The 15,542-nt window shown below is 45.8% G+C and overlaps 1 protein-coding gene across 1 annotated transcript in view; it reads left to right on the top strand.

The window, feature by feature from the left end:
- The window catches only part of FCHO2 (FCH and mu domain containing endocytic adaptor 2), a 157,719-nt gene that overhangs the window by 47,480 nt on the left and 94,697 nt on the right, over positions 1-15,542 (top strand). Inside the window, exon 7 of the mRNA XM_090038124.1 lies at positions 8,300-8,398. Coding sequence (XP_089894250.1) covers positions 8,300-8,398 — 99 coding nt within the window. The remainder of the gene's footprint in view (positions 1-8,299; positions 8,399-15,542) is intronic.

Below are 15,542 nucleotides of genomic sequence, written 5' to 3'. Positions count from 1 at the left end.
TCCAAGTTAGATGATAGACATCAGCTCCCTGTTTAACATCAACAAGCAGGGAAGTATCAGTTCCTCCCTCTCAATATGGAGGCTCCTCATTTGTGGCATTGATATATCTGCTGCTAAGTTCACTGGTCTAGCACATCTTCCAGGCCTTTATGGTGCTAAAGAAGATCGCCTCAGCATGCTCATCATGAATGAGCAATCCCAGAATTCAGTCCTGTTCTGACTTTTCATGGAATGTGGTCACAGGACTTGCCATAAATTACATCAGCAGCAAGGAGATTGTTATTCTGGGGTTCTTTGCAGCATAATATCCACCCGGTTCAAGATGGGATATCTGCCATGTTGCATGGTGAAACGTTTGGAGGAAGATACCCAAAAATTGCTATGGGTCAGATGTGAAAAATTCCCTAGATTCACCTGGCAGATTTTCTGAGAGGGCAACCGCACTGTTTAAAAGCAATAGAATGGGCACATACAATCTTGAACTTGACATGCTACATGCCAGCCATTCTAGATTATGCTGATGTATGATGTGCATCACTACTGTGTGTCACTGCTGGGCATAATCTTCATCTTGGGCCCTCAGTTGTATCACCAAGCAGCTGCAAATCTTGCTTTGGCAGGAACAGTATCAAGGGACTGAGATGAACGGTGTTGTTACATAACACTTGACAGACCTGTGTATCCTGATCTCGAATGAATGGCAGTGACCTGACAGATGATGAGGCTAGCTAGGCAATGAACTGGGATCATTTCCAGTGCAGGACTGCAGGTTCTAGGTGTGGGAAACAACCATGGAGTGGTAGGTGAGGATTGTGGTTCAAATGTAGGACTTGCAGTGCTTGACTTTTCAGAGCTCAAAACACTTTACCACTTAAGAAATGCCTGCCCAGAAGAGCATTCAATCCTTTGACTCTTCTGTGAAATATGAAACACCATAACCAGAAGGTGTTAGATGTACACCTTGCTGGGGTCGTTTGACCCCAGTACTCTTTCCTGCCATGGCAGGGGGTCGGACTGGATGATGGCAGTCACTCATCGTGGTGCCCTGTGACCAATGGGGTCCCTCAAGGCTCTGTCCTGGGACCCATACTGTTCAACATCTTCATTAATGATGTGGACATTGGAGTCAGGAGTGGATTGGCCAAGTTTGCCGATGATACCAAACTTTGGGGCAAAGCATCCACGCCAGAAGATAGGCGGGTGATCCAGGCTGACCTGGACAAGCTCAGCAAATGGGCAGTCGAGAACCTGATGATGTTTAACACCGAAAAATGCAAAGTTCTCCACCTTGGAAGGAAAAACCTGCAGCACCCTTATAGGCTTGGCAGTGCTATGTTGGATAGCACTACAGAAGAAAGAGACTTGGGGGTCATCATTGACCACAAGATGAACATGAGCCTGCAATGCGATGCTGCGGCTAATAAAGCGACCAAAACGCTGGCTTGCATCCATAGATGCTTCTCGAGCAAATCCCGGGACGTCATTCTCCCCTTGTACTCGGCCTTGGCGAGGCCACAGGTGGAGTACTGCGTCCAGTTTTGGGCTCCACAATTCAAAAAGGATGTGGAGAAGCTTGAGAGAGTCCAGAGGAGAGCCACGCGCATGATCAGAGGTCAGGAAAACAGATCTTACGATGACAGGCTGAGAGCCACGGGACTCTTTAGCTTGCAAAAGCGCAGCCTCAGGGGTGATCTGATGGCCACCTATAAGTTTATCAGGGGTGACCACCAGGATCTGGGGGAATGTTTGTTCACCAGAACGCCCCAAGGGATGACGAGGTCGAACGGTCACAAACTCCTGCAAGACCGTTTCAGGCTGGACATAGGGAAGAATTTCTTTACTGTCCGAGCCCCCAAGGTCTGGAACAGTCTGCCAGCGGAGGTGGTTCAAGCACCTACATTGAACACCTTCAAGAGTAAATTGGATGCTTATCTTGCTGGGATCCTATGACGCCAGGTGACTTCCTGCCCTTTGGGCAGGGGGCTGGACTCAATGATCTCCTGAGGTCCCTTCCAGCCCTGATGCCTATGAAATCTAATCGGGTCCCTTCCGACCCCAGAAACTATGAAACTATGAAGGAAATATGACTATGTCCTGCTTACCACCAAACAACTTTGAGATAAACAGACTCTTCCAACTTTTCTCTGAGGTTAATCTGTATATAAAATGAACTGCTCCAAGCAGGAGATTTTACCACACTTTCTTCTATGAAATATGAAGTTTCGTGTCTACCAAGGAGAACTTTTACAATCTTTTCTCCTATGCCTGAAAAAGAATGTTTGTGCCTGAAAGCCTGCAATTAAAGCAGGGTTTTTTCAAAAATCTAGCTGGTCTAATAAAAGATATCACCTCTACCACGAGTCCTGATTCCTTTTGCCTCTAGACCAATATGGCTACAACCTGGATACCTTACAGGATGAGGAGAACCACTTTCCTGTTAATCTATATATAACAGCCCCAGCTACAGACTGCCACTATGAATGCTTTGACTGGAGAAGGCAGCATCAGTAGCTGTCGGGCAACTGGCAGTCCCTGACCACAACTTGTGAACCAGTTCTGAATCATTTTGCTGGATGTGCGTTTTATTCCTACTATGTACAAGGTGTGTATCATTATAAGTGCTATCCCTGCTTGCCAAGGCTTGCGTAATCCTCAGTTACTGACAGCTTTAAATGCATGTGGCTCTACAGTTTCACTGATGCAACTGATTCCTCTCTTCCATCCCTTCTCCAGCTTCAGAGTTCATAATGAGGAGGGCTTTTATTATTCTACAGGACTTGTTAAACTAGTGGTGGAAAAATTAGCCACATTAATGCATGGAGATTGGGCAACATTATGGGTGCATACAGATGTGCTCTTTCACATTCTAATTAGAATGTATGAGAGCAGACTCGATTAATTGAGTCTCCTCTGTGTTCTAATTAGAAAGTTCGAACCTTGCCTCACTGTCAAGTGTATTAAGCTCCCACACATGTCAAAATGGCCGCGGGGCGCTTTATCTAAACCTCATCGAATGAGCCTTAGATAAAGTATCTTGTGGCCTTTATGAAATATGCAGGGGCTTAATGCACATGGCAGTGAGCCTTTTTAATTAGAATGACTGTCTGGGACCTGCTGTAATTAAAATGCCCCCCAGCTCTTCTCCTCCTCTCCCCTTCCCCTCTCCCCTCCCCCAGCACATGTGTAGGCAGCCTAGGATTTTCAACTCTGTATAGAATTGTAGAATGATAGAAGGGAAGGGAACTCAGGAGGTCATCTAGTCCAACCCCCTGCTCAAAGTAGGACCATCCCCACTTACCATCCCAGCCAAGGTTTTGTCAGGTCTTAAAATCTCTAAGGATGGAGATTCCACCACCTCCTTGGGTAACCTGTTTCGGTGCTTTACAATAATCCTAGTGAGAGAGATTTTCCTAATATCTAACCTAAACTTCCCTTGCTGAAACTTGAGACCATTGCTCCTTGTTCTGTCATCTGCCATCACTGAGAATAGTCTAGCTCCATTCTCTTTGGAACAACCCTTCAGGTAGTTGAAGGCTGCTATTAAATCCTCTCTGTCTTCTCTTCTCTAGACTAAATAAGCCAACTTCCCTCAACCTCTCTTTAGAAGTCATGAGCCCAAACCCCATAATAATTTTTATTGTCCTCTGCTAGACTGTCTCCAACTTGTACACATCCTTTCTGTAGTGGGGGGCCCAAACCTAGACACAGTATTTCAGATGTGGCCTCACCAGTACTGAATAGAGGGAAATGATCACTTCCTTCAATCTGCTGGCAACAATCCTACTAATGCAGATCAGTAGCCCAATGCTACAAGGCCACACTGTTGCGACAGATTCAGCTTATTGTCCACTGTAACCCCCAGGTTCTGCAGAGCTGCTGCTTAGTCAGTCAGTCTGCAGCCTCTACCCCTGCATAGGATTCTTCTGTCTTAAGTGCATGACTTTACATTTGTCCTTATTGAACCTTATGAGATTTCTTTTGCTCCAGTTAATTCTCCATTTGTTGAGGTCTCTGTGAATCCTAGCTCTACCCTCCAGTGTCTCCACTATTCCCCCCACCTTGGTGTCATCTGCAGACTTGCTGAGGGTGTACTCCATCCCATCTTCCAGGTCATAGATGAAGATATTGAACAAAACCAGCCCCAGAACAAACCTCTTGCACTTCACTTGATACCAGTTCCCAACTGTATATAAAGCCATTGAATACTACCCTTCAAATCTGATGAACCAGCCAGTTTTCTATCTACCCTACAGTCCATTCATCCAGCCCATATGTCCTTTTCTTAGCTTGCTTGCGAGAATGTTGTGCAAGACGGTAACAAAAGCCTTGGTAAAGTCAAGGTATATCATATCCACTGTTCTCCCTGCATCCGCAGAGCCAGTCATCTTATCATAAAAGTCAATCAGGTTGATCAGGCATGAATTGCCCTTGGAAAATCCATGTGGGCTGTTTCTAATCATCTTCTTGCTCTCCAAGTGCTTAGCAATGGATTCCTCAATGACCTGCTCCATTTTTTTCCCCAGGGACTGAGGGGAAGCTGATTACTCTGTAGCTCCCTGGATTCTCTTTCTTCCTTTTGTTTTCAAAATGGACACTATATTTCCCCTTTTCCAATAATCTGGAACCTCTCCTGTTTGCCACAGGTTTTCAAAGATATTGATCAGTGGCGCTGCAGTTGCATCGGCCAACTCCATTTGTACCCTTGCATGCATCGCGTCTGGCCCCATGGTCTTGTACACATCCAGCCTTTCTAAATAGTACCTGACCTGTTCTTTTGCCACTGTTGGCTGCTCATCTCCTCCCCATATTGTGCTGCCAGGTGCTGCAGTAGTCTGGGAGGTGACTTCGTCTGTGAAAAAAGTACTTCAGTCTTTTCTCATTATCTGTTATGAGGTTGCCTCCCTCATTCAATAAGAGACCCGTACTTTCCCTGATCATCTTGTTGCTGGCATACTTGTAGAAACCTTTCTTGTTACCCTTCGCATCCCTTGCTAGCTACAACTCAAATTGCACTTTAGCCTTCCTGATTTCATCTCTGCATGCCCGAAGTATGGTTTTACACACCTCCTGAGTTGTTTGTCCAAGTTTCCACTTCTTGTAAGCTTCCTTTTTGTGTGTTAGCTCACTGAAGAGTTCCCTGCTAAGTCCAAGCTGGTCTTCTGCCATGTTTGCTAGTCTTCCTGTGTGTTGGAATGGTTTGTTCCTGTGCTCTCAGTAAGATGTCTTTTAAAATACAGTCAGCTCTCCTGGACTCCTTTCCCTCTCAGTCTCACCTTCCAGGAGATCCTGCCCATCATTTCCCTAAGCGAGTTCATGCCAGTTTTTCTGAAGTCCGGGGTCCTTTGCTGTTTGCCTTCCTTTCTTTCCTCAGAATCCTGAACTAAGTCACCTCATAGTCGCTACTGCCCAAGCTGCCATCTGCTAGTACATTCCCCACCAATTCTTCCCTCTTTGCGAGTATCAGGTCAAGAAGAGCATGGCCCCTAGTGGGCTGCTCCAACACTTACACCTGGAAGTTGTCCCCACATTCTCCAAAACTTCCTGAACCACCTGCACACTGCTGTATTACCCTCCCAGCAGATGTCAGGGTTATTGAAGTCCCTCATGAGAACCAGTGCCTGTTATCAGGAAACTTTTGTTAGCTGTTTGAAGAAAGTCTCATCCACCTCCACCTCCCGGTCTGGTGATCTGTAGCACACACCCACTACAATATCACCCTTGTTGCTCTTCCTTCTAACTCTAACCGGAAGACTTTTAACAGGCCTATCTTCAGTTTCATACTAGAGCTCTGAGCAATCATACAGCTCTTTTACATAAAGTGCAACTCCTTTTTTCCGCTGCCTGTCCTTCCTGAACAGCTTATCCCATCCATGACAGTTCTCTAGTCATTCGAGTTATCCCATGTCTCTGTTATTCCGCTCACTTTATAGTTCTGTGACTGTGCAAGGACTTCCAATTCTTCTTGCATGTTTCCCAGGTTCCACACATTCATGTACAGACACCTGAGGTAACTGTCCAATTGCCCTATTTTCTCGGGAAGAATGAGAAGGCTTCCCCAGTTGCCACCTCTTGGGCTGACCAGTTTTCTTCTCCACTTTGGTCAGGAGGTCAAATGAAACCAGAAGCAATCTACTTCAGAGTGCTTTGGAGTTCTTTCAGTTTCATCTGGGGTTTTTTATACAATATAGGCTGATTTCTAGTGCTGTAATGCTGTGCGTCATCTGTTTGTTGTCTTTTTATTACACTTTGAAACTTCTTATAGTGCTTGTTCCTTACCTAAAGTGATATGTTATAGACGAAAAAGAGGGGAGAACCTGGAGACGCACCCCTCTGGGATCCCCACATCAAGTTAAAGGTGATTGAGAGACTATTCAGTAGGACTGGTTTTAAGAAGTGGAGGGAGGATGGGCCAGGACAGGACAGTCACAGAAACCCCGGAGAAGGAAGTTTTGTGAAAATCATTTTGAGTATTGAAGGCAGCCGACAGGTCAGAGGATAAGGATGAAGCACTTGTTTTGGCTTTGGCTAAGACAGGGGCAGGCAAAATACAGCTCACAGGCCAAATGCGGCCTGTGAGACCATTCTGTGCAGCCCATGGAGCACCTACAAAGTCTAGAAGATAAATATTTATCTGCTCCAGATTCCCTGTCAAAGCTGACAGGAGCTTGGGACACTAGGATCCAGGGAAAGCTGACAGGAGTCAGGAGAAAGGCGGGGCTGGGCTGGCCTGTTCCCTCACCCCCACCTGGAAGTCTCTGCCTGCTGGAGCTCTCCCTGCATGTGGCTTGTCCAGCACCACGTGGCCCCAGCTGCATCACTGGACCCCTGGGAGCAGGGGCACACTGGTACCCTGGAGTCAGGAGAGGTAGGAGGGGTTGTGTGTGTGTGTATCCATACCATGAGGGAGGGGGAGACAGAGAGCAATGAGGGAAGGAGGGGGAGAGAAAGAAGAGAGAGAGATTGTGTGTGTGTGTGTGTGTGTGTGTGTGTGTGTGTGTGTGTGTGTGCGCGTGCGTGCGCGCACATGCGTGTAGTGAGCAAAGCGCAAAGGGTGTGTGTAATGACCACATCCCACACACTTATCCAGCCCCACAACCTCCCCCCACAGCCCCCACAAACCTATACCCATCTCCTCATGCCCTCCACAGTATGCATGGCAACCAGGGGGCGGGGCACCTGTCAAGGGCCATGCAGTGCTTGACAGCTTACCAAAACTCAGTAAGCGGCCCTCCACCCAAAATAATTGCCCATCCCTGGGCTAAGAACATTAGAGACTTTTTCAAGCGTTATTTCAGCGGTGCTTAAAAGGTAGAAGCTGGATTGGAGATCTTCCAAGATAGAATTGGAAGAAAGAAATTCCAGCGAGAAGTCAAGATAGGAAAAGGCAAGCATTTGAGAAGTAGTCAAAGATGGTGAAAGTACAGTTGAGATATTGCAATGGGGATTTAGCAGGCTATATAGCTAATTATTTTGTTAGGAAGATGGCAGAATTTAAAGAAAAGTAAATGCATAGGGCAAATCAGCCTAGTCACAGTATTTCTGCTAGAGGTACTCCACAACACAAGAGCAAGAGTTCAGGAAGCAATGGCTAGGAATGAGCCAAGGCTGGGAATTGGCAGGGTTAACTTGTAGTAGGAAAAGAGACAAAATAATTGTAGGTGGAAGAGAGTAAAGCATGGAGAATCAATGACCACATTGATGGAAGAAAGAGGGAACAGAGGAGAGAGTAAACCTCTGGTCAATTGGAAGTCTTGGATAGGCCAAGTGACTGAGTGAAGGGGACATAGATGAGTGATGCTGAAACAGCCCAGGTGGAAAAGAAGAACTCAGAATTAGATCTGAGAGTGTAGTGCCTTGTAAAGATCAAGTAAAGTAAACAACCCTTTCGCTGAATGGCATTTTTTTTCAAACATGGGTAGAGTAATTGTTTTTATAAACCAAATGTCATGTTGTATAGAGCCCTAAAGACCTGAGCCTTTCAGAACTGCACTCTAAAGAGAGCCATTAAAATATTGGGATTTTAGCACTATGTTAATTACTTCATATTTGTTATCTTAATATATTATTATGTTTTTAATTATGACAGTTATGTGATTAGGATAGAATATCATTGTAAAGAACTACCTTGAAAAGAACTATCTTTGTATAGGCAAAAAAGCTAGACTAGTACCTTCCTTCTTAGTGTGTTTGAGTTTTTCTTGCTTGATGTCCAATTCAATTTTAAAATGCAGTAATTCCATAACTAGCTTGAAGCTCTCTGTATTCATTACACATCTAATTGCTTATATTTGCTATGCAGAAATTTCAAGACATTGAAGAGGCGCATCTCCTTCACATGAAAGAGATTATAGAATCATTGTCAAACACTATGAAAGAAATTCACTTACAAATAGGGCAGGTGAGTTTATTTTATATTGATCATCGTATTAATCCAACTATGAACTATAATTTATATTTAAGTTATTAGAAGTAATGTTGTTTACTGCCTTTGCAGCAATGGCATGGTCTGGTCTGTGATACTGAAATGAAATGATCACAGTTAGTATTAAAAAAAAAAAAAAGATGAGCCAGAAAAAAATATATAACAATTCACATTTTGTTAATAAAAGCTAGGAAAGTTAAATGCATAGTTGTCACAACTGCTATAATATATCATTCTTTTGCCTTTGTAAAACTTTATTGTTGTAGATTATATAAACATGAATGCCATAAAATGGAAGAACTACTTAGCTTAGGGACTGAATTTTCTGTCTTTTCAGCACATAAAATCTCAGTTGTAATGTTGTATTGATGTGTTTTGCAAATGATTGTGGCTTTATTGACTGATTACGCATTAAACCTATGGGGTTGAATTCAAGAGTAATGAGTGGCATTGGGAAGCTCTATATACCAGCAGACAAGTATAAAATTAGCTTTTCTGTGGGGTGATGCAAGAGGTAAGAAAGACAAACAGGAAGAAAAGTGGGAAGAAAAACAAATAGTACTATAATAAGGTGTATGTGTGGTTGATAAATCCTCTTCTATCATTATACAACCTTCTGTGCATTTTCTGTACTGTAGCCTCCTGTGCTAGAATGTAGTTTATACCAATATTTAGATCTCTCCTAGCTTTGTGCCATTATTTTCACATATTTATTATTACATGTATTATATATACTTTGAATTAGACTCCTTATATACTTATATTTAAATGTGAATACTAAAGTAAGTATACAAATGATGAGTAGCTACACTCTCATACTGGAAACTATAATGAAAGGAATGGATTGATCAGCAAAATTCAGTAGATGTACATGAGTTGAGATTGCTCAGCACATGCTGCTTCTGGCAGCAGTTTAATGATAGACATTGTAGTTAGTAAGATTTCCTTCTATGCGATTATAAGACAAATGGCTTTTTTTCCCCAGACTGGGTGGGGGAAAAACCTCATTTTGTATTTGAATAAATACAGTATTGCGGCTCTCAATATTTTTCACTTTATCCCTATAATTATTGATATCTAAGATGTAGTGTTTGCAGTCGTTTGTATTTTTTCATTTGTTGTATGCTGTCTGCTCACTATTATAATCCCAAACATATTTACAGTTGATGAGAGTTAAGGTTTCCTCATCTGTGATTAGAACACTGTCAGCCGTTCACAAAGAAACTGATCTTTTTGTATTCAGTGTGGCATTTATTTGTGATGCTTTAGCCCACATTGTGAACGTGGAGGATATCGAGAAATACTGCAAAAGTGTTCTCTCAGTGAACATCATCCGTCTTGCACACTAACAGGGACAGGAGTTTTGTGGAGAATAAATAATATGTGATTATGTAATTAAATGCTGTATTATAATGTCTAAATGAGCCAAATTTCAGGGTTGCATAGGGAAATTCATTCTTATCTTTGCTAATTAGAGTGCTTGACTTCACAATCTTAATGTTCCTGTATTAGTTTTTGTTGTTGTTGTTATTGTGAAACTTCTGGTACTCTCTCTCCTTTAGTACTTTGCAGGCCACCATTTTAAGCTAGAGGGGTAGTGGTAAGGTAAAAACAGAACAAAATGGTCCATAGGCCTCACAGTAGAGAATGTTTCTGTAGGATGTGTGTGAAGCCCCATTGAATTACATTTGATATAAGGCATTTGGAATTTACCACATATCAAATAATAATAAAATATTTTGTCTGATGTCTAAATAGAATTCAGGCCACTAGAAAAAGCCAGAAAAGCATTATCCATAGATGTTGATACATCTGACATGCATAACATTCATGTCTGGAATTTATATGCCAGCCCTCTCTGGAAAAGCCTACAAATACTAACCCCAAAGGTGGGTCATATTTCTTAGGGCAGAGACAGCCAAAGTACCAGCCAAAATTCTGGTGGTGCCCATCTGCATCCTCCGTTGCTATATTGCCCTGTAAATAAGGAAGTAAGATTTGATGAGAATATTGAGAGAGATGTCAGATCTGGTGTGGAGCTAGTAGCCATCTTTGAAAAACACTTTATCTCGTCTGAGTGGGTGTATTCCAATGTAATCTAGGACAAATGGGTGATGGATTCCTATGCATCCAACCATTATCCTATTCATTTCAGATACTTGCTCCATTCCTCTTCACAAGCCTTAAATCTTATTATTAAAAAGAGTCACTACAACATCAAGAGTCCTCAGAAAATGCTTAGTGGTGGTGCATATGATGAGGCAGAACATTCCCATCTACTCCAGTTTGTCCAGTTGAATAAGTGAGAGAAAGCACAGATCCTAGAAAATGCTCTATCCCCTGTTCATCCAGCTGGCCCTCTTAGTGAACTACAAAAAAGTATCACTAACAAAGATTCAGACAGAAATACTGTTCTTAAAATATCCTGGTGCCTCCAAAATTTGCAGTGCAAATCTTAGTCAATACAGTGGCCATATACAATATTAACAAGAGATTGTCCATTCATCAGTTCACTGTCTGGAATCCATCAAATCCTGGATGCAATACCATGAGGCTGAGATGGCACTCATGGCTTTTCACTTCTTGCAAGTCAGAAATGGTCTAGATTTCCAGGCAGGCAAGCAGTGATCAGTAGCAAATTATCCTTTCACAGATCTGCCAAAGGACCATCTGTAACCGGCTGCCTATTTTCAGAGGCTGTAGCCAGCTGCAGCTGGTAAGAGACTGTTTGCAGGCTAGCTACAAGGACTGGGCCAGCTGCAGGGAGCTGGCAGCTAAAAGGGCTCCCTGGGGAACAGAGCCAGGATCAGTCAGGAAGACGGCTGCAGGCTGGAAGTTAGATAGCGAGTGGAGTGGGAGAGAGACAGTGGATCAGCTCATGGAGGAGCCCGGGGACCACGTTAAGTGCAGCAGAAGGACTGTAAGTGAGCCCTTCCTCTGGCTGAAGGAACCAAACGGATAAGGGAGAGAGCGGGCAAGTGGCAGTAGAACCACATCTGAGGACTCTTTGGATCTGGGACAAAACCTTGTATAATGTAAGCCAAGGGTTTTCAACCTTTTTTAATAAGTGTACCTCCGGCAGCTGGACACAGAGCACAGGGTGGGGGTGATGTGTGGACAGACGTGGAGCGGCAGCAGAGCCAGGTGGTGGGTAGTGGTGGCGAAGGCAAAGTCCATCTTGGCTAAGAAGAGGGAACCTGCTAGGACACCTCTTGGAGGAAGTGTGGGTTTGAGGGATGAGGAATAAACCTCAAGAGGCCTAGCAAAGGTATAAGGCCCCTACCCAAGCACAGAGTCCATGCCTGTGTCTACTAGCAAGGACTTGGAATGAAAGGAAAGGGAGACCTACCAGAAAGTGGACAATCCAACTCCAGCAGGGCAGAGGTGTGGACAGAGGAGGGAGGTGAGCTCTGGGAAAGACCCACCTCAGAGGTTCTCTGGAGAGGAGCTGCAGCCAGAAAAGAAAATGGCAACAGCACCAGTAACAGGCATGAATAGGATTCTGAAGATCCAACCCCAGGATAAGCCAAACCAGAGGGTGAATAGTGATGGGTTATTTGTAAATAACCTATGTTTCAGTGTAAGATGTAAAAGACTGAAACAAGTGTTCCAGCAGGCAGGAACTGTGAGATATGCCAAGGTGTGGAGAAAACAGTAAGGGGTCAGCCGAGGCACGGGGACTGTGAGGTCAGAACACTCCCGGGAAGCCTTTCAGGTCGTAGCCCTATTAAATGGACATTTGCTATGTGGTTGTCCCATCAGGGTAAGAATGGGTAAAGAAACAGTCCCCTGTAGAGGCTGATGAGTGGAGATTTCTATAGATATAGTCCCCTAGAACTTGGGGAACTTTGAAATGAAATACGGACCCGGTAGAGGATTGGCCCTAATCCTCCCTGGAAGGAGTGACCCAAGTTTGTGGGTAATCTGATAGGGAGACTGAAAAGACTGTGTTTGGTGTAATGGGCATGGGTGAGAGGCTCTCCCAGAAATAAGTAGAAGGGAGGAGATCCCCAGGTGGTGGAAGCACTGCCCATCATGGGCTGGCTACATGGAGTAGGCAGCCAGGGATCAGAAGTCTTGAGTGAATATTGGAAACCCTGACGGGTGGGTTGGGAGGAGCCACTCGACTGGAAGGGGAGTTGCTGGCAAAGCATGTAAACTGAGTCCTGATCCAGAGCAGGCAGTCTAGACCTGCAGGGAGCAGGAAGAGGAGCTCTGCCCAGGGGCCTGCGTAGAATGACTGTCAGAGGTCTGAGTGGTTCTGGGTCAGACGGGAGTACGCAGTACTCTGGGCTTACATTCTGGTTATGGAATATTAAGCTAGCCAGTGGGCTTATGTTTTGTTGATGTCTGATAAGGTAGATATTATATGAGGATGTAAACTCTACAACAGTTGGTGGTTTGAGCAGAACTGTAGGGGTGATGGAGGGGGAATGTGGGCACACTAGAAGGAAGCAACAGGCTACAATCGGACCTTGACAGGTTACAAGGGTGGACAGATGAGAATAGGATGGGATTCAACACAGACAAGTGCAAAGTGATGCACCTGAGGAGGAACAACCGGCACCATACCTACAGGTTGGGGGACTCTCCTCTTGTCAGCACAGAGGCGGAAAAGGATCTTGAAGTCATCATTGACTCTAAGATGAATATGGGCTGGCACTGTGGGGAGGCAGTCAGGAAGGCCAACCGTACCTTGTCATGCATCCACAGATGCATCTCGAGCAGGTCCAAAGAGGTGATCCTCCCCCTCTGTGCAGCACTGGTCAGGCTGCAGTTGGAGTACTGTGTCCAGTTCTGGGCGCCACACTTCAAGAGGGATGTGGACAGCATGGAGAAGGGTCGAGAGGAGGGCCACTCGCATGATCGGGGACAGCAGGGCAGGCCCTATGAGGAGAGGCTATGGGACCTGAACCTGTTCAGCCTCCAAAAGAGAAGGTTGAGGGGGGGATCTAGTGGCCTATTATAAACTAGTCAGGGGGGATCAGCAGGCATTGGAGGGAGTCCCTGTTCCCCCGAGCACCGCCAGGAGTGACAAGAAATAATGGTCACAAGCTGGCAGAGGGTAGATTTAGGCTAGATATCAGGAGGCGCTACTTCACGGTCAGGGCAGCTAGGATCTGGAACCAACTTCCAAGAGAAGTGGTGCTGGCTCCTACCCTGGGGGTTTTTAAGAGGAGGTTAGATGAACACCTTGCTGGGGTCGTGTGACCCCAGTACTCTTTCCTGCCGTGGCAGGGGGTTGGACTAAATGATCTACTCAGGTCCCTTCCGTCCCTAGAAACTATGAAACTATGAGGCTGCATAGCGCCTTGGGCGTGTTGAGAGAGGGCCTGAGAGGGGCAATTCCATAGCACCCAGTGGGGTGATCTTATGGTGCCTCAGGGGTCACATCAAGAGAAGGTCCCATACCTGGGGGGGGAACCAGGAGGATCTGGTGCCCAGGAGGCAATAGGCTGCATCACGAGAAGATCTGGTGCTGGTGGGAGGAAGGGGCAGGAGGGTCCAGTGCATAAGAGTTACTAAGGCAAATCGAGAAGGTTGTTCAATGCCCACAGGGACCTGGAGGGTCTAGGACAGAATTGGAGGTTGAGGGAAAACAGCTTTGCCCTGGATAAGAAGACACAGGGGAGCTGTGGCCCAGTAGCTGTTGAAGCTCAGGCCAAAGCCAAGAATGCCAAAAGGGAGAAATCAGGCCCAGGGGACTGAAATCCAGAGTGAGATTCAGAGAGAGCACCACTTCAGCCCAGTCATGGAGATGCCAGGGGAACTGTGGCCCAGTAGCCTTTGAAGCTTGGGCCAAAGCCCAGAATAGGCAAAATCAGGGCCAGGGGCCCCAGACCCAGAGTAATATTTGGAGATAGGACAGCATTGCCCTGGGCAAAGGAGCACAAGGGAGCTGTGTCCCTGTAGTTCCCTAAGTTTGTACCTAACCAAAGAGAGAGAAAAAGATCAGGAGAAAACATTAGGAGTATGATCGGTGAGGTATGGGTGTGGGTACAGAGGCAGTTGGAGCCCATGGAATAAGTCCTTAAGGTGACTTGGGTGTGGATGGGACAGGAGGGTCCTACCTAGTGCCTGAGTGGGGGTAGAGACTTAGAAGAGGGATCCCTTCTTGTGGTGGAGGATATGTAACAGGCTTTGTGTTTTCAGTGTGCTGGTAACAGCCTGTGTGCTTTCAGGAGCTGCAGCTGGTAAGAGACTGATTGCAGGCTAGCTAGGAGGACTAGGCCAGCTGCGGGGGGTAATTAGCTGACAGCCAGGCAGGTAAAAGGGCTCCCAGGAAACAGAGCCAGGGTCAGTCAGGGAGATGGACATAGCTGCCGGCTGGAAGTTCAAGAGCTGCAAGTGAGAGCGGTATGTCAGATGGGAGACAGATGGCAGGTCAATTCATAGAGGAGCCCGTGGACCATGCCAGGAGTGACTGTCTCTGAGTACCATGAATGCAGCAGAGAAGACTGTAAGTGAACCCTTCCCATGGCTGAAGGGACCAGAGGGATAAGGAAGAGTGCTGGTAAGTGGCAGCAGAACCATGCCTCAGGACTGTCTTCGGGTCTGGGACAAGACCCTGTCTGATGGAAGCATTTGGTTTACAGACCGAGTTGTTTATATGGATTCCTGCCAGGAGGGAGTTTGTCCTGGGAGAGTAAAGATACTGGGCAACATCGTGAATGAACCCAAAAGACTGTGTGTAAGTGAGGAAATTCCCAAACCTGCTACACCAGGGGCAGGCAAAATATAGCCCGTGGGCCACATCTGGCCCACCAGGCCATTCTGTCTGGCCCACAGGGTCGCTAAACATTTAGAAAATTAATATTTATCTGCTCCTGGCAGCCTGTCAAAGATGACAGGAGCAAGGGGAAGTAGGACCCAGGGGAAGTTTTGAGCAGGATCAAGGCTGCAGAAGCAAGTCTGGCTGATTTCCCGCCCCCCCAACCTTCCAGTCCCCCTTGCTCCAAGCCCCAGCCAGATGCCTCTGCAGAGGCTTCTGGCTTAGGACTGTTTGTACCTCCCTGCACCAAGGGAAATACAGATAAGGAGAAGTGGAGGAGGATCAGGGACAATCACCCCAGTCCTTTAGGCCGGCAGGGCCAGATCCTGCATTCCCAGCGCTGGAGCT

This window comes from Crocodylus siamensis, chromosome 3 (genome assembly GCF_052110815.1).
Source record: "Crocodylus siamensis isolate JL-2025a chromosome 3, ASM5211081v1, whole genome shotgun sequence".
NCBI lineage: Eukaryota > Metazoa > Chordata > Crocodylia > Crocodylidae > Crocodylus > Crocodylus siamensis.
Note: the sequence above shows the minus strand (reverse complement) of the source record. Positions and strands in the feature narration are given on the sequence as shown.